General features: G+C 49.6%; 1 protein-coding gene across 3 annotated transcripts in view; it reads right to left on the bottom strand.

The window, feature by feature from the left end:
- Positions 1–21,760, bottom strand: part of Tacc2 (transforming acidic coiled-coil containing protein 2) — a 181,457-nt gene that overhangs the window by 112,542 nt on the left and 47,155 nt on the right. For 2 of the 3 annotated variants that reach the window (XM_060381074.1, XM_060381076.1), the window contains one exon: positions 21,604–21,705. The exons of the other annotated variant lie outside the window; for it this stretch is intronic. In XM_060381074.1, the coding sequence (XP_060237057.1) occupies positions 21,604–21,705 (102 nt within the window). The remainder of the gene's footprint in view (positions 1–21,603; positions 21,706–21,760) is intronic. 3 annotated transcript variants of the gene reach the window in all.

The following is a 21,760-nucleotide window of genomic DNA, read 5'->3' as shown; positions in this document are numbered from 1 at the left end:
GCATCTCTGAGACCCCTGTGATCTTTGCAGAGTTCTCTACACAGGTCACTGCAGGCCTGTCCCATGCATGGTGCCCCCCGTTCTCACCCACCAGATGCCTGCAGTCACCAAGACAACCAGAAAACATCCTTCTGTGCTTCTAGATCTCCCTTCCAGGGAGCTCTGACCGCAACCAAAGCCTTCCCATCAGATACACCTGTTCTCCCTCCCCTCTCTTCTTCCTCTCTCTCTCTCACACCTTCCCATCTTGAGGTCAGGTGTCATATTTCATTGAACTGCCATCAACCCCTGCCCTGACCCTGTCACTTTATCAGAATGGTTTTGTGAACTACATGTCTTTCCTCATGCGGCGTCTGTCTCCATAGAAACAACAAACAAATAACGCCAACGCAATACCAAATACAAACCAAAGAGGCTGCGTGTGCTAAGGCACCAACTCCATTGGGTCAGGTGTCTGGGGTGCCACGCTGGAGCACCCCTCCGAAGTGTGACCCTGGATCCCTTTGACACCTCAAATCTGTTACAGGGAGCCTTGATCCTAACGCTTCTTTCCAGTTTAAATACTCCAAGCATTCAAGCACTACAGGCAGAGGGCAAGGACTCATTCTATCTAGGTTTCGCAGGGCTTTCGTAAGCAAAAATGCCTGCACATGAATGACTGGAATAGAAGCAGGCCATACTCTATGGACATCCTGTGAGGCTTGAGCTAACAGCCAACCTTTTTCTCCTTTAGGACGGATTTTCTTATACCTTGCAGCCTGGCATACAACACACCGTGCCAAGGAGCTGTGATTACAGACGACAGTGATGCACCCAACTCCAGACCTAACTTTTGAGTGAGAGCAGAAGTGGAAGGAGACCCAGTGGTCGATTCCACCCCAGGGGCTGTGTAAGTGGGCAGCTGCTGGATTATTTCCTGCTCCAAGTCTCCTTGGAGAAAAACGCCCAGGGCCGGGTTGGGCCTGTGAAGAAGTGGCCACCCATGGGCACCCTTGCATCCTCCCTGCCCAGCACAGCTGGCCTGGTCTCCCTTCCAATTTCCAACTCTCAGAAGTGAGGACTTACCTCTGAAACCTACATGCAGCTCTGAGTGGAGGAGAACCAGCCAGAGTCATTGCTCCATATGAAAGAAAGTGCTTTTGAAATGTGGCCTCCAGAGGGAATTAGAGAAATAAATGGGGAGCCCTCTCTGCCTCATAAGAAAACCTCATATTTTCCCCTGGAAATAAGCAGACAGCAGCCTGCCCGGGACCCTTAGTTTTCCATGCGCTGTTCAGAAGGGACCTGGGGTGGTCACAGGTGCCTATGGAAGCCCACTCAGCAAGCCCCTTCCCCTCCTTCCTCTTCAGCAGGCGTCTATCTCCTCCCATGATGTTTCAGTTCTGTTTGAACCCAGCTACCACAGTTGCCGTCTCTGCGTTTGACACCAGAAGACGACGGTATCATATCGGCAGTTTTTAAGAAAGGACCCACACCAGACAAAGAAGAACAGCAGGCAACCAGAGGGGTGTTCCTAGACAATCACAGCGCTGCAGAGGCTGTGTGTGCAGGAAAGTCAGAGAACCCTGCGGCAGCCTAGCAGAGCCAAAGGACGCCTAGGGGGAAGCTCAGCTTGGTCACGTGCCGTCCCGGAGCCCAGAAGTGCGCTCGGCCGCGCTGACGTAACTGTTGGAGAATTTAAAAGTCTCGAACTCGGAGGAAACCCTGTGCAGATCTCTAAGACTCATCCACACTTTTCGATGTGGCCGCCAAAGCTGTTCCCCAAGAGACCCCGCGTAACCAACACGACTAGGAAAAAAAAAAAAAGAGTCCAGCGGAGATGGCAAGAGGCAGCCGCTAGTCAGGGATACCCCCTCCCCCGGAAACCTGGGGGACCCCAACACTCCGCCCACAGGCACTGACTCCTGGCGGTCCACTGGGGAGCCAGCCTCTGGGACAGACACTCGGGTCCCGCCAGTTCCCTGACAGACACACGCCTCTACCGGCAGGGAGCACCGTGTGTACTTCGCTACTTTCAGATCCTACACAAGTCCCTTTTAGGAAAGCTGAAAGGAGCTTCGCAGCCCCTCCTGGCATGGCTTTGTCTGGCGGCCAAGGTCTCGGGGTCGTCCGTCTCCTCCCTGACCCCACGTGCGCCCGCCGTGGCCACTGCGCACTTACCCGGGACGATCAGGGCTGGCCCTCACGTAGCAGCCTTCATCGGGGGACGCAACTGCCAAAGAGCCCCCTAGACAGACTTGAGTCCTCCGAGCCTGGCGCGGTCACCCTCGGGTGGACCCAGGGAACACAAACTTTCCCGGGGCAACGGCGCGGGGAGGACGCGGGCTCCCCGAAGGGCTCGGGGGAGAAAGTTGCAGCACAAAAGGCCAATGACTGGGAGCGCGGCGGCGACCGGGCCAGGCTCCTCCCCCAACTCCGAGCGCTCGGGGCCAGCGCAGCCAGCTGCTCGCAGGGGCGCCCGCCGCGCTCTCCTCCCTGGCCAGGAATGCGCAGCCCGGCGCGCCCACACGCACCCAGGGGCCCGCCGCAGCGCACGGGCGGGCAGGCGAGGGACCCGGGGCCAGGGCCGCTCCCGAATGCCTAGCCGACTTCTTCCAGGAGGTTTTGAGTCACAACAACTTGTTACTGTTGTCAGTCTTTTTTCCACGGCGCTTTCCCCTATGTGTGGCCACGTGAAGGAAGCGCTGGAGTCCGGCGCTGGGGCGGGGTTGGTTCCAGCCTGCTAGCGGGAGAAACCTTAGTGAGAAGTCGGAGGTGGGTGGGGGCGAGACACTACCTTGGAACCACAGTCCGGCCTTCCGGACAGACGCTTCGCCGCGGAAACTTTCAGTAAACTTTGCACAGCTGCTGCCCTGCCTTTTCTTTAGCTGTTGCAGCCTCAGAAGCAAGCAGGCGCATTTTTAGGGACTATGTACATTTCTATTTGGTTTGGATAGGGTTGGGTTCCTCCCCCCTCCCCCTTTTAGAGTCTGAAACTAACTCTTTCACTTACATCTCCTTCACAAACAGAAGTGGTACTTAACCTGCCCACACCGCACCTTTTCTCTGGAAATGTCTGCCCCTAGACTCCACTTGAGAAAAGGATGCGGCTGTATGTGGGTGTCAGGCTTCCTATTTTAAGGTTTGTGTCAAAGAAAAGACTGTTAACGTTTTATAGACTCAGACCAAAGGGCAGAAGACTCACGGTGACTTGACACTTCCTTTCCTCCCCTTAAAGAAACAGATGTCCTAGAATGGAGAGCCCCAGGTGAGAATTCCCTAGTAGGATTTGTAGCTCATGCTGTGACAAAAAATATTTTCTGTATTTAAAAAAAAAAAAAGCCATTATTTCTAAGAGTCACATTTTGAAGACCACTTAATAGAATGCTGGTTCATTCACTTGTCATGAGCACTTTAGTATCTTATTATTGTGCTCAATTCACAAACTAGGACACCAATCTATTGATTTGCTTAAATGTATTATCTATTGGTAAAGTGCCCTAGTTTGATTTCCTGTTGCTCCAATAAAATATTGACCAAAGACAACTTTCTAGAGGGAAGGGTTTATTTCACCTCCGACTTTACAATCCATCACTGGGCCTGGCAAGGGGTTCGAGGCCAGCCTGGTCTACAAAATGTGTTCCAGGACAGCCAGGGCTGTTATACAAGGAAACCCTTCTCTAAAAGCAAAGCAAAACAGAACAAAACAAAACACCTAATCCATTATTGAAGGAATTCAAGGCAGGAACTTGAAACAGAAATTTCAGACAAATGCTGCTCACTGGCTGTATATATATATATACCTGTATATATATATATACCTGCCCAGGGGTGAAAGCATTCCCATTAGCCTGTGAGCCTGAGCTCTCCAAATGGGCAAAGACAGCCTCAGGGTGCCAGGCCTCTCTCACGTGAAACCGTTTTTCCCAGATGACAACTTCACAACTTTCAAGACAGAGGACGGCCCTGCTGCCCTTGGAAATGAGAATGGAGCACCCGCCCCTCCCTCTAAGGATGCCTGTATCTTAGTTCCCACCCCCTAGTCTGTGACTGTGTTCTGTGAACATGGATGTGCTGGTTAGTTTTAACTGTCAGCTCGACACAGCCTGAAAACACCTGGGAAGCATCCGGACTGAGGAATTGTCTAGATCAGATTGGCCTGTAGGCATGTGTATCGGGGATTATTCAGACAGTTAATTCATGTACAAAGATCCAGCCCTTTGTGAGTGATGCTATTTCCTGGTTTGGGGAAGTTCACTGTAAGAGTAGGCATGGCTAGCCCCGTGTGCTGTACAAGCAGGCCACATTCATCTCTCTCTTCTCCTGACTGTGGATGTGGTGTGAACGAGTTCTTTGGATGTCTGCCTTGGTGTCACCTGATGATGGAGTGTGACCTGGAATCGTAAGCTGAAATAAACCCTTCCTCCCCCAAGCTGCTTTCGGACAGGATGTTTTATCACAGAAACAGAAAAGAAACCAGAAAAAATGGCAAAGAAAATTACATTTTCAGGTGGAGTCAGGAAGATAGTCATCTGACCTTAAAATAAGGGGATTAATTTGGATTATCCAAGTGTCCTGAAGAGCCCAGTTTAATCACAGAGGTCCTTCTAAAGGCAAGCAGGAGAAAGAATGACGGAGGGGGTGGAGTCTTCCGGAACACAAACAGGCCTGACACAGAGGCTTTGCTCTGTTTGCATTGCACCTCTGCTAATACTCTGCTGTGGCAACAGGGCTGCACTGGGGTGAGAGGGGATGAGTGGGATGAGAGTGCAGATGGAAGGCAGCCTAGAGACTGCACTCCGCTAAGGCCAACACACAAGTGCCCACTAGCTACTCACATCCCTGACTCCCTGCACGGAGTACTCCTAGTGCCCATGGAGACATAAGATGTTAAAGACAGGACCCTGCCTTGAAAGACAGGCTTTGTGCCAAGTGGAGAGGCAGGAAGCCAGAGTATGAAACCTGGAATACTGACAGGTGTCGGAGCCCTGCACTGCCCTGTGAGCAATTAGAAGATCTTACGGGAGGCTGGAGAGAAACTCTACACTATCCAAGGACTTGCTTCTTGCATTGGGCCAAGGCTCCTCCTTGGTCACGGTACTCCACAGTTTCATACACGGAGAAACCCTTGTGATGAGGCCTGTATCAGGAAACACGGGAGGCTGGCTATCACTGACAGGGAAGGCAGAATGCAGAGCAGGGACTCTAGACGAGGAACACACTCCCTCCATGCTGGAGGCTGAAAGTCCAAAATAAGTCTAATTGACATGCTAATGAACACACGGGGTCACTAAGACAGGGAGCCCGAGTTTCAGCACATTATTTGCAGAGACTCACAGGGCTCCTGTTTGGCGGTCACGCATGCCAGACGACATAAGCTCTGCTCCGCTGAAGGGGAGCACTCCCGCAGTTCCACGTCCTCTGCCACCTGTAGCACACTAGGATTAAAGCTGTAGGCAGCAGGGCTTCTGCTCAGTCCTACAGCCAAGACAGGATGGCTGCCACACAGGACAGACTGAAAATGAACGCTTACCCCAGCACTGGGTGTGGGGAGATTTTTCCAGAAGAGGGAAGACATTGGCTGAGTCTCAAATAACTGGCTGGTATTACTCTAGGATTTCTCAGCGAGTGTGCTCCCCACTAATAATCAGTCAAAGAAAGCCAAAAAGACAATAGAAGTCCTTATTTTAAGAAAGGTATGTGGCTTTTTCTGCTTCCTGTGTGCAGATAAAATGTGAACAGCCAGTTTCCTGTTCCTGCTGCTACACCTTCTTCACCATTGTGGCCTCCCCCTCTGGAATTGTACATTATATAGCAACAGAGAGCTGACCGACACGGAAATCAAGAAATAGGGCATTGATATGGCCATAGCTAACCATAAAGTAGAGAAGTCTTTGAAACCATTGTTTACAGCTAAGAGTTTGCCTTGAATATTGTTGTTGTTGTTGTTGTTTTTGAAGGGGGGGGGCTCCGAGACAGAGTTTCTCTGTGTAGCCCTGGCAGTCCTTGAACTCACTCTGTAGACCAGGCTGGCAGAAAACTCCCAGAGATCCACCTGCCTCTGCCTCCTGAGAGCTGGGATTAAAGGCATGCACCACCACTGCCCGCCTTTCCTTGGATCTTAATTGAGACTCTGAATGTTGTTTTTGTGCACTGCTGGGACCCTTAAATTTTTGGCAGCTCTTAGAGGCAAACTGAATGCATTTTACATTGTGACATGGGTAGGAGCCTTTCTGGGCTAGCCTTCAGCAGCTCCAGCTGGTCTCTGCACCTTCTCTCCCTATTCACCTGCAGCACCATTTCTAATAAGCAAGTCACTTCCTGCTCCATAGTGTGTTTTCACCATAATCTGCTCCCTCACCACAGGCCTAAACGTGTGGAGCCAGCCGGTCATAGACTGAATCCTCAAGGGCTGGAGTGCCACCTGAAAAGGCTTGAGTCTTCAGGAGGTGCTGCTTCATTGGAGGAAGTGAGTCATTGGGCGTGCACCCTGAGGCTTTATTGCAAGGCCTCACTTCCTGTTTACCCTCTGCTTCCTAAGCAGCAATGCAATGTGACATGCTGGCCTCCTGCTCCTGCCACTGTGCCTTCTCCGCCTGCTGTCACATATTCTCCACAACGATGCAATCTCCCCCAACTGCAAACCAAAGCAAACCTTTTCCCCCTTTAAAAATGCTGCCTATCAGGTTAAGCTTGTGTGTCCGTGTCTGTGTGTGTGTACGCGTATATATGTGTGCTCTTATGTGTAGAGAGGCCAGAAGTCAATGTCCAGTGTCTTCCTCAGTCACTCTTCGCTGTACTTCTGTATTTACTGAGTCAAGGTCTCTCGCTGAACATAAGATGCCTGGATTTGACTAGCTCGGCTGGCCAGCAGCCTTCAGGGATGGCCCGGTCTCCACCCTCCAGCGCTGGGGTTACACCACCATGCCTCACTCCTCCGTGAGTAATGGAGATTCCAACCTGGGTCTTCACGCTTAGGCTGCAAGCACACCACTGGCCGAGACATCTTCCTGGCCCTGATATCAGGTGAGCTTTGTGAGCACTGGCCCTGTAACCCACACTCTTAGGGGTAGTTATGCCTCTTCTCCCCTTTAATTCACACAGTGAGCCTGTGGTGGGCATGGCCGTGACCCTTAGTTGACACAGGAGGAACCAGGCTTAGAGCGATGACATTACAAGGCCACACGGAACAAGCCTGTGTGTCTTCGGAAGCCAAATTCCTCCCCAGCCCACAGGAACGAAGGGATATTTGTAACTTTTCTGCAGACCTGGAAAGGAGGGGATCATAACAAACCCAGGACCAGCGTCCTCTCTTTCATGCTGTAAGGGCTCAGCCCTCACACTCACAACACAGTGCCCATTTCACTAGTGCACCTGAAGGAACTTTTTATTATATTCTCCAGAAAGAGGCACTGCTTGGGCTTCTAAGTCCTCACATTCCATGGAGTCTTGTTAAGCAGCAAGGCACATTCCTCGACCGTCACACTGCCACGCTTGGTTGTAGGGCCGAGAGACAGATTTCTCAGGCCTTCGAAAAATTTAGCCACTGCCTCCACCCATGTTAGGGTGAAAGGCCAGCCTTGAACCCAAAATACACATGAGAGAGAGAGGGGGGCGGCGCTTTATGGTAGCAGTCTGTCCAAAGTTGTAGGTGTGGTCACTGGGTTTTCCTTGTGGGCACACGAAGTCCACAGCACCCACTTCACACCTGTACTGCTCCAGCATGCGTTTAGAACCGAGGTGCTGACCCCAGCTCCCACAGTCAAGGTGCTCTTGTTCTGGAACTCAGCCCAGTCTAAGTGTTAAACACAGAATCCATACTGTCTTCCTTGGCAGGCAAAAAGCCTTCTCCAGGAAACAGAGCCGTACGTTCATGTGCTATCAGGGCAAGGATGGGAAATAAGACATCTAACGGGCGAGGGCAGTGCTTCAAGTTCTGGGCAGGACCTAGGTGAGGGAGGTTTCAATGCCTTCTCCATAGCGGCGCTGCACACACCTCATCTTCTACTAAACACTAAGCATCCAAAGACTACTGGGCGGCCTCAACTGGGACAGTTACAGTCTTCCACGTCTTGCATGCACTGTGTCATTAAATCAGCCATCCTGGGCAGTATCCATGAGGTTCTGGTGGCTTTTTACAAAACGGATCCCAGGGGTTTGGGCTTGCTAGGCAAATACAGTGTCACAGAGCTGGGTCCCCAGCTCTTGCTATCAGCACTTTCCAGAGTTCCTCAGAAAATGTCAGTGTGCAGCAAAGACAAGGGTGGCACACGAGTAGAAAAGTCACAGAGAACCTTGCTAGAATGCAGATGCCCGCCAGGCAGGCCTGAGGCAGTGCCTGAGACACTGAATTCTGCAGGCTCCCCGGAGATGCCCCTAATCTATGGGGCTGTGTGTTAGGCATCAGAACTCTGACCTGTGGCTCTGCAGGGAGCAACCTGCCCCCTCAGAGACTTTTGGGGGATATGCACATATATGTGCCGGTACATGCATGTGGAGACCAAAGGTCGGCTCTGGGCATTGTTCCTTAGGTGCTATCCACCTTGTATGTTTTTAATTTTATCATCATTATCATCATCATCATCATCATCATCATCATCATCATCATCTATTTTTGAGATAAGTTTCTTTGTGTAGGCTTTGCTGTTCTGGAACTCATTATGTGGACCAGGCTGGACTTGAACTCTGAGATCTGCCTGCCTCTGCCTCCAAGTGCTGAGAGTGAATGTGTGTGCCACCACCACCTGGCTATTCTTCTTATTTTTAATATATGTATGTATGTATGTATGTATGTATGTATGTATGCGGTCTGTGTGTGGGTATGTGCACCTGAATGCAGGTGGCCTTAGAAGCCAGGGGCAGAAGATCCTTTAGGAACTGAGTTATAGGTGGCTGGGAGCTGCCTGATACGGTTGTTAGGAACTGAGTATGTGTTCTCTAGAAGAGGAGTAAATGCTTTTAATCACTAGGCCATCTCTCCAGCCCGGTCCACTATGTTTTGAGGCCTGGAGATCACCAATTAGGCTAGGCTGGCTGGCTAATCAGAACTAGGAATCGGTGTTAATCAGCCTATCTTTGCCTTCCGAATGCTGGGGTTTTTCACATGGGTGATGGGATCAAACTTAGGGCTTCGCGCTTTCACAGAGTTCACAAATTCCCGGCTCCTTGGAAAGATACTGCCTGCCATAATTTGGGAGATGGTGCTGACTTCTATTACTACTGCCATCCTCCTAAGCCTGTGACATCCTTTGAGAGCCTCTCACAACGCTTAGCCAGCCTAAAATGTCAGCACTGCTGAAGGTGAGAGGCTGCCAGAGTGCCCAGACTAAGCCCCTGTGTAACAAGTGTGAATGGCTCGATTAGGAAGCGAGTGAATGACTTCTAACCATGCCGTTTTGTTGTTTGCTGAACTAGCTTGGCCAACAGGTTTTCTTCTTGATGGAAGATCCAGACACGCCGTATCTGCGAGCAAGACACACCATTCTTCAAGCATCTGGTGAGGCTCAACTTTGTGTAATCCATTGTGCCAAAGATGAGGGGTCTGGCATGGTCCTTGTCCCTGGAAGGCTCACTCTATCACATACATTCGGGGCTGAGCCAGCCTGAGCAAACCCTTCCCATACCATGATACTGAGTCCTCACTATGTAAGCACCAAATTTATACCCATTTAATAGATAAAGAAATAGACCAGAAGAGACTAAGTACGAGACAACTGTACTAACCACGAATAAGTGACAGACTTGAACCCAGATCTTCTCAGCTCAAAAAAACTTCCAAGCTCTTTGGCAAAAGATGAAGTACCAGTCAACAAACCAGGACACTGCTGTCCCTGCCTTCAAATTGGAGCCAGGCTCCAGAAAAAACAACAACAACAACAACAACAAAACCTCTATGTGGACAAGGACTGAAAGGACTTCTTGGTAGTTGGAGAAATGGGAGATCTTCCAGGAGCCTCATCTGTCAGACATCTTACTGTCTTCAAGAAGAATGTGGTCCCCTCTAGGCCCAGGAATAGGGGGAGGGGCGAGGCAGGTAGAAGGGTCAGCAGAGGGATGGAGAGATGGCTTGATGGGTTAGAGCACTTGCTTTACAGCCACAAGAACCAGTTTGCATCCTAGCAGCCACGTAACAAGCCAGGAGCAGGCTAACCTGTGTTTGTAACCCATTACTGTTACTTGGGGAGGCAAACCTAAGAAGATCTCTAGGGCTTGCTGGCTGCCACCCTAGCTGAAAAATGCAAAACGGTGAGCTCCAGGCTCAAGGAGAGACCCTGCCTCAAAGGAATAAGATAGAGGGATAAAGGACTCTTAGTGCCTTCCTCCGGCCTCCACATGGGCATGTGCACCACACACACTCACAACATTCTCTCTCCTTCTCTCTCTCAAGCATGCATATGCACATACACGCACACAGATGAGAGCGTGTGGCTCGGGCCAGCATGTCAGACCCACCGGAGCCCCTGCTTACAAGTGCCTTCAAGCATGCGCCTACCTCGGTATTTTCACATTTCTCCACCCTGTTGTAACAAAGGAGAGGGACTCCGATGAGAGAACATAAATGACCTTGGTTAGGCTTTGAAGCCAGTTTTCCTATTTGCACCATCCCTAGTTCCCACACACAAAATGCGAAGGAAAAAAAAATTCCAAAAGCAAAGATTTCCCCCATCGGGGGTCGTTTCTAGGTCTCATTTCCCCAGAGTCCCCTCCACAGACACTATGACATGAAACTAAAAGGTATCAAAGCTGTTTCTAGGTGGGGCGTGGTGGTCTCTAAGATACATTTCTCATTTTCAGGCAAAACCAAGCCAAGCCCTGCAGTGACCTTTGAGAAACAGCACAGTATCTCTGAGGGATCCACGGCCTCACTGCTCACAGAGAAACTTGACCCAGACAGTCCTGTCCTCTGAGGCTTCCTCAATGGACTGCTTGCAGACTTGGGAGCCAGGAGGTGGAGCTCAGGCTTCCGCAGATCTTTTCCCTGGGGGGCTCTTAGCGAGGCTCTCCTCCCCTGTCAGCACTCCACGTATTCCCCACACCCCTGTAAATGAGAGAGGCTGCAAGTGCCCCCTTACTGCTCGCCTGCAATCCTCTCCCGCGAAAGCAACTAGACACAGAGAAGGAGAGCCGACTGCACAGTACAGAGCCACCAGCCTACTTATTTTACAGAGAGCCAGAGCGAACCTGCAGGAGCAGCTTCCTTGGGCACTATCCGAGGTCAAGATTACCTTGGATAATCCCTCCAAAAGACAATCCAGAACAACAGCTCCTATGGTCCTCCCTGGCAGTCCTCCCTATGTTGCGAAGGAGTGACCAGCTTGCTGCAGTCCCAGCAGGGCTGATGCTAAAGAATCACATCCCATGACAGTTGGATAGATAAGTGACACCCTGAAAGGCTCAGAGAAGTCATATACCCTCTCTGGGTTTCAGGTCTCCTCTCTGTAAAATGAGGAGGCTGAAGGTTCCTGCAGATATGTTTAGCTTTAGGTGAATGGCTGAGCCAGTCATGAAATGACTTCCGTTGCAAAGGCCAGTATCCTTACTATCAGACAAATAAGCCAGAGAGGCCTCTTCAAGATATCCTCCATAGGGGGCCTGATAAGGCAGTCTGGCCTACGTCTGACTCCTCAAGCCCAGGCTTGGCATTCCTACCCTCCCCCAAATCCTGTCTGCCAGTTCCGGACATGAGTATTTACTACCCACTGCTTGGTCATCTGCCAGCAGGCAGCAGGGCCAGATACTTTCCACTCCCCACTCTCTAGGAGGCCTGGGTGGGCTGGCAGCCCTGAGTATCCTGGTTAAGGAGCTCGGGGCTCCCTTCCCACTGCCGCGCCCTGGCTCACCCACTAATGTTAGCTTGCAGCCTTTTGCAGCCGCTCTTGGTGAGAGGTTAACCCCAAAGCCCTGGTTTCCACAAGGAAGAGAATGCTTTCCCCATGAAGGCTGATGGTCTGACCTTGCCTCCAATACAGTATTGTAACAGTAAAGGCTGTGGCTACAGGATGGGGGATGGGGGCAATGGGAGGGAACTGGCACACAACCCAGGGAATGCAGAGCAGACGCATGTGAACTTCAGCAAATTTCTGCTGGCCGCTGTGTAAAGATACAGTCTTTACTGCTTTACTCATGTCTCTTAACGAATTACCAACCCACATGGTGGTGATGATGATAAAATAATATTATCAATGAAAACAACCCCTGATATTTAGGTGCTTACACAGGAACTCCGGTAGGATCTTTATACATGCTGTTTTTATTATGTTTTATTGGTTTGCTAGGCCTGTATGCATGTGTACATGTGGGATTGCATGTGTGGAGACCCTAGTACCACTTGCAGGTGTTGGTTCTGTCCTTGAGCCATGTGGGTCTAGGTCATTAGGTTTAGCAACAAGCACCTTAACCCTCTGATCCAACTCACTAGCCCCCAATATACGTTTATTTTTATGTAATCTACATAGTAGTTCTCTGAGGTCATTGTTCTGGATGCGGAAACAGGCCTCAAGAACTTGCCTAAGCTGGAAGAGGCTAGCAGCCGACCTGGCTGCCTCTCAAGTTCTGGTCTGACCCCAAGTTTGCCTGGTAGCTGGTTGCATTTAATTATTCAGTAGACGCAGGGAGTCACACAGAGTATCAGGTGCTAGGTAACCAAGATCCAGGCCCTCCAAGCCCAAGTTCCTTAAGGAATATGAATGTGTCATCACCTTTTGGCTGGAGGCCAAGATCCACTGTCTATCCACATTGCTATGACTAGACCAAGAGTTGAGGACCTTGGCATCCAACTTCCCACCCTGTGGGTAAGCAGCTCAAGCAGGTAGAGGGTATGCTAGCCTATGCAGAAGGCGCCTGGGGAGCAGACAGGAACCCAGGGCTGACTCCTCAGGTGAGCCCTAGGAGAGGCCTCGGCACACCACTTGCACCACCCAGCTGCAGTGAACCAACTTGCCTATGCATTTGGCTATCTATCCCATATCCTTCCAAGGGGAGGAGCCTGTGCCTAATGGGATGGACTTCCCTAATGGGACGGACGCTGGCTGCTCATTCTCAGCCCACAGCCTGGCACACACTCACTAGGTAACTGCTGAGTCAGCTATGGGAACGCCAATGTTCTCAAGATTCTCACGGCCTGTGTGGACAGGCTTCTTGTCCACACAGCCCACAGGAGCTGACAGCCTCTGCTCTGTTAAAGCCACGGTCCCTGGGAGCTGATTTGGGGCAGTGTGCCCTGTGTTCTGCTGACCTGCTTCTCATCTTGGCACTCCTTTCCAAGAGAGATAGTCAGTCCTGTCACCTGTAACGCCACTGAGGTTGAGTGAATTCCTGTCACCTCCCAACATGAGGGTCGGGAGCTGAGAGTGGGAGCTGAGCTTGCCTCCGGCTGATTTCTTCCATGTCCTGGACCTTCCCTTGCACTCTCCCTGCTTACCTGAAACACCTGCAGTGTCTTGCTATCCTCCTCAGATATAGGGAAGCTGGCCTGAGAAGTGAGGGCTGGCCCAAGCCCCCAAGCACCAGAGCGCCTTCCAGCCCGCTCCGCAGGGGATCTCTGCACCAGACTATCTCTGGTAGTCTTATCCCAACCCCCTCACGTCCCAAAGCAATAAGCAGCACAGCCCCGTTCAAGGGCCTTCTCTGCAAACAGAAATATGTGTTCAGCATCTCCATGTGACTCCATGGGCTGCTAAAGTATTTAACACCAGATAACGGAGAAGCATTAAAAAAGACAAGGGCATGGTGAATCGCTCTGTAATCCAAGCACTTGGAGGGCTGAGGTAGTAGGACTCCCATGGGTTTGCGAGTAGCCTGGAATACACAGTGAGTGCTAAAAGTGAGACCGTGGGGGTAGGGGTACTAGGCAAGGAGGGCTAGGGTATTGGGGGAGGAAAGAGGGAGGAAAAAGAAAAACAAAAATCAGCATCAAGCTGCTGTGGGCTGGAGCCTGCTGATCTTGCACATTAAGCCCTTTTTTTGACCTTGCCAGTTTCTCAGGACAAGAACAACACAGAAACATTAACTAAAAAACAGCACCATTGTCCACTCTGGCTCTCCCTGGAACCAGAGAGAAGCACCCTGGCAGATACAGCCATGTGGAGATGTGTAGGCAGTGAGGGTTCCTGTTTGGTGCTGCTGTTTGGTGCCAGCTGCCCAGGTGACCTGGGCTGCCTTACAAGGCCGACAATTCAGAATCAGGCAGGCCTGAGTGTGTGGTCAGCAAGCAAAGCTAGAATCTCGGGCTCAGCATACTTCCTAGATCCTTCCTGCTGGCCCGTATGACCGAGCAGTAGTACCATAAACACATATCACATTCTATCTTATAGCCACACATTCCCAGGGTGACATGGGCCTCTGGGGTAGGTTGCTTGCCCAGCATGGGCGAGGAGGCCCTAGTTTTCACCACACACAGAGCCAGGCAGCTAGAGGAAAGGGGAAGTGGGGAAGAAGAATCTAATACCTGAACACCAACAGGTGTGTGAGACACTTCCAGAGCTCCACTCCCAGGATCCACTCTTGCTTCGATGGTGAAGACTGGGCTCTTTTATAGACTGCCAAAACTATGGACTCTGTTTGGGCTGCCCCAGACAAAAGCCTCCAGCCCCATTAACCTAAGCTAACAATTTGGGTTCTCACTGGCACTCGCCTCGATTTTTAACATTTATCTATTTTTATTTTGTGTGGATGAGTGTTTTGCCTGCATGTATGCATGAACGCTATGTGCATGCTGGGTACCCTGCTGAAGATAGAAGAGGGAGTCAAATCCCATGGACCTGGAGTGACAGATGGCTGTGAACCACCACATAGCAGCTGGGAACCAACCAAGCAAACGATCTTAACTCTTGAGCCACATCTCCAGCTCTCAGCAGTAGGGCCTCATTACAAGCACACAAGTACACAAAGCTGTATTAGGTAGAAGAGGTAAAGAACATTCCATCACCACAGAAGGCTTCAATGGACATGCTGATTCAAGGGCCCTCACCTGCCTCAAGAATCTACTGGGTTAATGGCAGGCATTTAAAAATAAACCCTTGAGATCTAAAGAGCTTCCTGGAGGGTTCTAGTCCAAGCTCTCTGACCAGGTTACCTATTGGAGCCTCCATCTCTCCTGTGAAAAAATAGATGGACACACATAGAGCCTCGCTACGGGCTGAGAAGACACAAGGGGCAAAGCTGGGTGTGAGGACATTTCTGTCCTGAGAGGGAGCTAAGTGAGAGACCTTTACATAGAGACCTTAACGTCAGCTGTCATCGACACAGTCTCGCTGTATTCTAACCATGCCACAATTCTCACTTTATGGCCCCGTGACACAGTTCATTGAACAAGTTCAGAAAAGGTGACAGCAGTCTCTAAGGTCATAGAACTTGAACTGACCTAGACCTTGAACTCAGCCAATATCCTGTCTGCAAGTGCCCTACTCTTAACCCTAGTTTTGTTGTCTTCTCTGGAAGGTCTAGAGGGAGTGTTAATGTGGCTGGTATTGGCAGGAAGAGTAAGCCCTGACCTGCCGTCCCAGACCACGCATGCAGAAGGAGCACCATAGTAGGTGCTAACATGGCCAGAGGCCAGCTCTACCTCTGCACCCCAGGCTTTCCCTACTTAGAGCCTCAGTTTCCTCCTAGTAATATGAGGCCTGACAAGAATGCTCCAAGTTCTGTTCCAGCACCAACCAGGAAGTGTATAAAACACCCATTTCCCAAACCTTCCTCCTGAGTCAAGGCCGACTTCAATCCTGAGTGTAGCTTCCCCTGTCGACAATAATGAAAGGCTGCAAGAAGAGATACGCCAGCCTGGCCACATACAATTTAGAAAATGACCACCTTGTCCTGAGACCAGCCTGGCCTTTCCAGTGAAGGAGCTGCATCGGGTTCAGGTGTAGTGCAGGCAGGGGTCACAGCAGAAGGGCTACAAAGATGGAAGAGCTGTTACTCAAGGTAATTGTGTTCTCACCTCAGCCTGTGAGGAGACTGGCACCTCATAAAGAGACATGGCACCTGTTCAAAGGACGGATTCATCCCTTAGGAAATTGGTCATAAGTGTGAAACACAAAAGCCTCAGAATGTGAAGGCTACATGGGAAAGGGCTCCTGGACTCTTTTATAGGACTGCTCACGGTGACTGAGCGCTGCCGTGACACCAATCCGCCCTGCCTGCCCGATGCCTTTGGTTTCCTAAGTACATTTTGATCTATGTTCAAAGTCCATGGCAGGGCTCCTTGTGGGCGGAGCAAGATGAGTGGAGCCCAGTGGCATGTGACAAGAGTCAGGCTCCGTTCCTAGTCCTGTGACCCGTGTTCCTCCAGGTGAGTAGCACCTTCCCATTTGTGAAAAGTTCCCACTGCACACCAGGCCGTGTCCTGAAAGCTCCCTTCTCCAACCAGGAAGGTGTTTTACTGCCCTACCTCATAGCTACGGAAATGGAGGATTAAAAAGCCAGGCAGCTCCTCTAAGGCTGACAGCAGAGACGTGAGTGAGTCTGTCTTCCCAACAGTCTATCATGTTAGAAGAATATTGTTATGAAACAAAGTCAAGAGGCTCAGTGCACATGTGTGTGCACAAGTGTGTGTGTGTGCATGTGCGTGCGTGTGTGCGTGTGCGTGTGTGCGTGTGTGCGTGTGTGTGTGCGTGTGTGTGTGTGTGTATGTGTGTGTGTGTGTGTGTGTGTGTGTGTGTGTGTGCATGCATAAGTGTTGTTATCATTGCTTTCTCTGCTGAGGAACCTGGTTGGGAATTTTTTTCTTTTCCTTAATCTGCACAGCTGTGGCATCCACTAACCTTATTCTTAACTTGAAAACCTGGTGTCACTGCTGGTAATTTTAGAAGGGATGAAGAGAGAAGGAAGACGCAGAGACCACGTGGGAAGATGGCGTGGGAGGGAAGAGGAGAAACCGCCCTGTGGCTTTTGGGTCCCGCCAGGGCTTCCTTGGCAAGCAGCCAGCTGTCTCTCGGTTCTCCCTTCAACTTTTCAACCCAGCTGCCCTTTGTGAGTAGCCTAGGTCTACACAAAAAGCATGAGCATCTGGGAACATGTTTTGATTCTCTTAAAATGCACTAATAATTGAGCCAGGCATGGTCCAAAGACAAGTGGATCTTCATGAGTTCAAGGCCAGCTTGGTCTACATATCAGTTCCAGGTCAGCCAGGGCTACACAATGAGACCCTGTCTTAAAAAGAAAATGTGCTAATAATTGGACAAGATGCCTTGCCAACCATTTTCCAAATAGAACTGAAGATATCGCCTAACTTTAAGTAAAAAATTCATGGACTACACGGCAGTGTCCAAAACTTATTCAGAACCACTTGCCTAAACATTGATAATCAAAATGTCAAAATCTAGATATTCCATAAGCACGGAAGATAAGTTAGAATGCTGAGATCAAATCAAACCTCAACAAAGAGTGTCTCTGACTCCAGGTCTCAAGCTTCTGTCCAGATTAGGATTACACAAAGTACAGACATATTCTGCAAATCGTCTGCCTGAGCGGGCTTCTCAGAATGGGTGAGTATGGCTGAAAAGATGCAAAGTGTGACTTGTCACCAACAGTACCATTTGGATATTATAAGCCAAGAGGTAAGTAGGTAAGTAGGTAGGTAGATAGACAGACAGACAGCACCACTTCTACATGGGTATGTGAGATCAGATTTTCAGTTCACCCTTTTGTTCCAAAAGAATAAAAGTGACATGTCTGAGATACCAAAAATAAGACTGGTTGTGGCTGTGGCTCAGGGGTGGAACACTTGTCTAAGATACTGAGGATGACAGATGCTGTCATCCCTACTTAGCAAGATTTTTTAATTCAATAGATTCCCAGGGAGCAACTCCTCCGACCTCCTAACAAGAGAGTAGAGATTTGGCTTTGATCGGATATGCAACTTGAAACATTATGTTGATACTGAAATATACATCACAAGAAAAAGATACATCAAGCATCCCAGTAAAAAACTATCTCAAAGAAAAGTTAGCTGGTGTCAGGCAAGATTACTGTGAGCTATGGGAGGGTCGGGGGTAAGAAGAAGTGTTCTTTCTCATTCTGGTATCTTAGAGCAGTGTGGTGGTGTATTTGAGGTTGGTGTGGTGTTGGTGGTATAGTGGTGAGCATTGCTGCCTTCCAAGACATTTTCACTTGCAAAAAATTCATTTCTGGAAAACAGAAATTGGTAAATTGGAGCCTCGTCTCGGTGCACATACAGAGATCCTAGGGATTGTCTCCACACTGCAGAGAGATGTTTGGTGGCTGAGCTCATCAAGCTCGGAAAGCTTGTCACAAAACCACAGAAGCCTAGCCTACCAAGTCCCAGAGTACACCAGTGCGGCGCTTGACTCCACCCTCTGGTGAAGCGGGTTTACTTGCTGTCATTACCATCCCACAGACAAACCGAGGTTTTCTGTGTAACTGTTGAGGAGCAGAGAGGGTGCGAAGTCAATCTTGGCCTTGACTTTTATCACACAGCCTCTGACAGCATCCACCCACACTCTCCCAGAGCCATGCTGGCTTTGACCTACATGCAGTGCCTAGTGGCCCAGTCATGTACCCTCTGGCCTTGGCAGAAGTTTCTCAGGGCCATACATACTTCCCGAGACACACAGGTTTGTAGGAAGAAGCATCCTCCTCATCTGTGAAAGATCGGTAGGAATGAGATTTCTAGCCAAAGGAGAGAGGGGCATTTAGGGTCCTCTCAGAAGGTGCAGCCTTCTGGGTCAAATATGTAAACACAGTGGCATCCAAGAGCATCCAAGATAGTAGCCACTGGCCATGTGTGGCTGCTGAAGCTTGGTTGGGTCAGGTCACTATTGAGATGTGCTGTGAGTATATACTAAAAACTCAATATGAAAAAACAAGAATGTGCCAGGCAATGGTGGCACACACCTTTAATCCCAGCATTTGGGAGGCAGAGGCAGGCAGATCTCTGGGTTCGAGGCCAGCCTGGTCTATAGAGTGAGTTCCAGGACAGCCAAGGGTACACAGAGAAACCCTGTCTTGAAAACCAAAAATATAAATAAATAAGTAACAGCATATCAATAAAATGTAAGGCTAATTCTCCCTGTGCGTAATGTGGCTATTAGAAAATTTAAGATTACCCTTGTAGTTTGTGTCGCATTCCTTTTGGGCAGAGCTGAGCCATGACCTTCCAGAGATCTCTGTCCCTTAAGCCTGTAGGGTCTATTTACTCAGATGCTATCTTTTCTGGGAGGTGCCAAAGGTCACCTGTCTTGGCAGGGTGGAGAGCTCTTCCAGGGCTCCAGCTAATAGTGGCCAGAGTAGGAGCTGCAAGCACAAATCAGGCCAACTTTCTACCATTCTGTAGGTTTTTTGTTTGTTTGTTCTTTGTTTTTTTTTTAAGAGCCAAAGAAGACCGGGTTCTGAAGCCAGATTATCTGCACAGGATGTCATCCACACATGCAAAGCCCATGGATGTACCTGTTCTATTTTATGTTATTTTTATAATGGTGAGCGTATTGTCTGCATGTATGTATGAGTAGTGCCTATGTGCCTAGTGTCTGAAGAAGCCAGAGAAAATGCTCGATCCCCTGGAACCGGAGTTAGGGCCAGCTGTAAGTCATGTTGTAAGGGCCAAGAACTGAACCTGGGTCTCAAATGCTCCTAGCCACTGAGCCATCTTTCTCTAGCCATCTTAACATTTGGGGAGCTCACTAAAGATGCCAAAAAAAAAAAAGAAACTAATTTGATTATGTGTGTTTATATGTATGTACATATAAATGTGTGTGTGTGTGTGTGTGTGTATAGAGAGAGAGAGAGGGAGGGTTTTTCTGTCCTGGACTCCATTTGTAGACCAGGCTGGCCTCGAACTCACAGATATTTGCCTTCCTTTGCCTCCCAAGTGCTGCATTAAGAGCATGTGTCACCACTGCCCAGCAATTAAAATTTTTACTTTTAATTCTCCCCCCCCGAGTGTGTGTGTGTGTGTGTGTGTGTGTGTGTGTGTGTACAGGTACCCTTGGAGCCCTTGGCGCTGGAGTTCCAGGGGGTTGTGAGCCACCGCTGGAGGTGTGCTCTGGGAACAGAACTCAGGGCCTGTGTAAGGGCAGCAGTGTGAGCTCCTAGCTATGGGGCCACCTCCTCAGCTCTCTCTCTTTTCCTTTTGGTTTTCTTTACTTTACAAATGTGGCAAAAACAACAACAACCCTAATTTCTAATATTTATTCAGAAAATACAACTTAAAATTCTAAAGTGGTTAAAACAGTGAGCCATGAACTGTTTATGGGATGACTCTGTAACTGGCCCAGAGCTTCCCCAGGAAGCTGATTAAATGCCTGTGGATGCTGAGAAGGCATTGAGAAGGGGTTGAGGCAGTCTTTTGTGGGGCAGAAGAGATTTCCTGGCTACACAGATCTTTTTCCTATACCTAAAGTCGGAATGGAAAAGACACATGCCTGGGAGTGCTGCAGGCCACTGTTCAAACGAGATGTTTGCTCAGCTCAGGCCACATGTGCTGGCCGAGAGTCGTGGGAGTTGCCCTGGCTGGCGAGGCAGCAGAGGCAGCTGGGAGCTGGGGGAGTGCTGAGACTCAAAAAACAGGTGATCATGCATTCTTTTAGCATGCGAAAATATGAATCAAACAATTTGCAAAACACCCACAGCTGTTGGCAGGAGACATGACACAGGTACTAATTTAGACTCTAACACATATTCTCTGTGTGTGTGTGTCTTTCTCTCTCGCTCTTTCTAACACACACACACACACACACACAACTCAACAACCAAAGGTCTAGATAGTCAGCAAAGCTTACTCCTAATGTCATTCTATAGTGCCTCACAATGCCTCTCTATCCCCGAAGGATAAATTTAAACAGCAGCTTCTACGGGACCACAGGTGGCCTTGGAGTAGGGAAGGAGTGAGGATTGAGTGACATGGTTCCATTTGTCATCGGCCCTCCTTATCTGAAGATCTCTGTGGAGGGTGGCTTCCACTGTGACCAGCTACCCTTGCTGCGGAGATTAAAGCAAGGTTGACCCATTAGCCTCAAAAGGCATCCAGCTAGATTAGTGGGCACCTAGGCTAAGGACACAGGGGACTCGGGGGTGACATCGAGGGGCTGCAGAGCTTATTTGGGTGTCTGTGACAGTGTTCTGCAATTGCTTGTGGCCTCTACCACAGAACTCTAGGCACACTAAGACTTGTGCTGTGTGTGTGTGTCTGTGTGTCTTGTGTCTGTGTGTGGGTATGTGTCCACAGACTTTAAATGAGTGAATTATATGCTGTGTGAATTGCAGCTTGGTGGAACTGTTTTGTTTTTACAGGTAAAGGCTCAGGTGTGGGAGCAAACATCCCTCTTGGCAACAGTGCTGCTCTGAGTTATTACAGACACTCCTAAGGTGCACATAGGATAGAAAGGGTTATTAGTCCCACTTCCCTACACACTTGAGACAGGGTCTTAAATGTAGTTCAGGCCCAAACTCCTGATTCTTCTGCCTCAGCTTCCTTAGGTTAGGACTACTGGTATGTCTCAGCAGAGGATCAGAAATCCAAAGTCATCCCTGGCTTCTTAATGGATCTGAGGTTAGCCAGGGCTACTTGAGATGCTCTCAAACACACAAACACGACTATCCTTTGTGAAGTCAACAGCACATCTTTCTAAGAAAGGTGTCACAGGCTCCCAAAGCCTGTGTGTCACTGACCTTTCTGGTCCTCCCAAATCTCTGGCCTCTGCTGAAAAGACTTTCGGAGCATATGTCTCGGGAACTGAAGGTAAGGTGGCCGAGCCAGGCTCTGGGCTCCTTCTGAGATGAGGAAAGAAAGTGATTGCTGGAATCAGATGGTTGGAGAGCACTGTCC

The sequence above is a fragment of the Meriones unguiculatus genome, chromosome 1 (genome assembly GCF_030254825.1).
Source record: "Meriones unguiculatus strain TT.TT164.6M chromosome 1, Bangor_MerUng_6.1, whole genome shotgun sequence".
NCBI classification, from domain to species: Eukaryota; Metazoa; Chordata; class Mammalia; order Rodentia; family Muridae; genus Meriones; species Meriones unguiculatus.
Note: the sequence above shows the minus strand (reverse complement) of the source record. Positions and strands in the feature narration are given on the sequence as shown.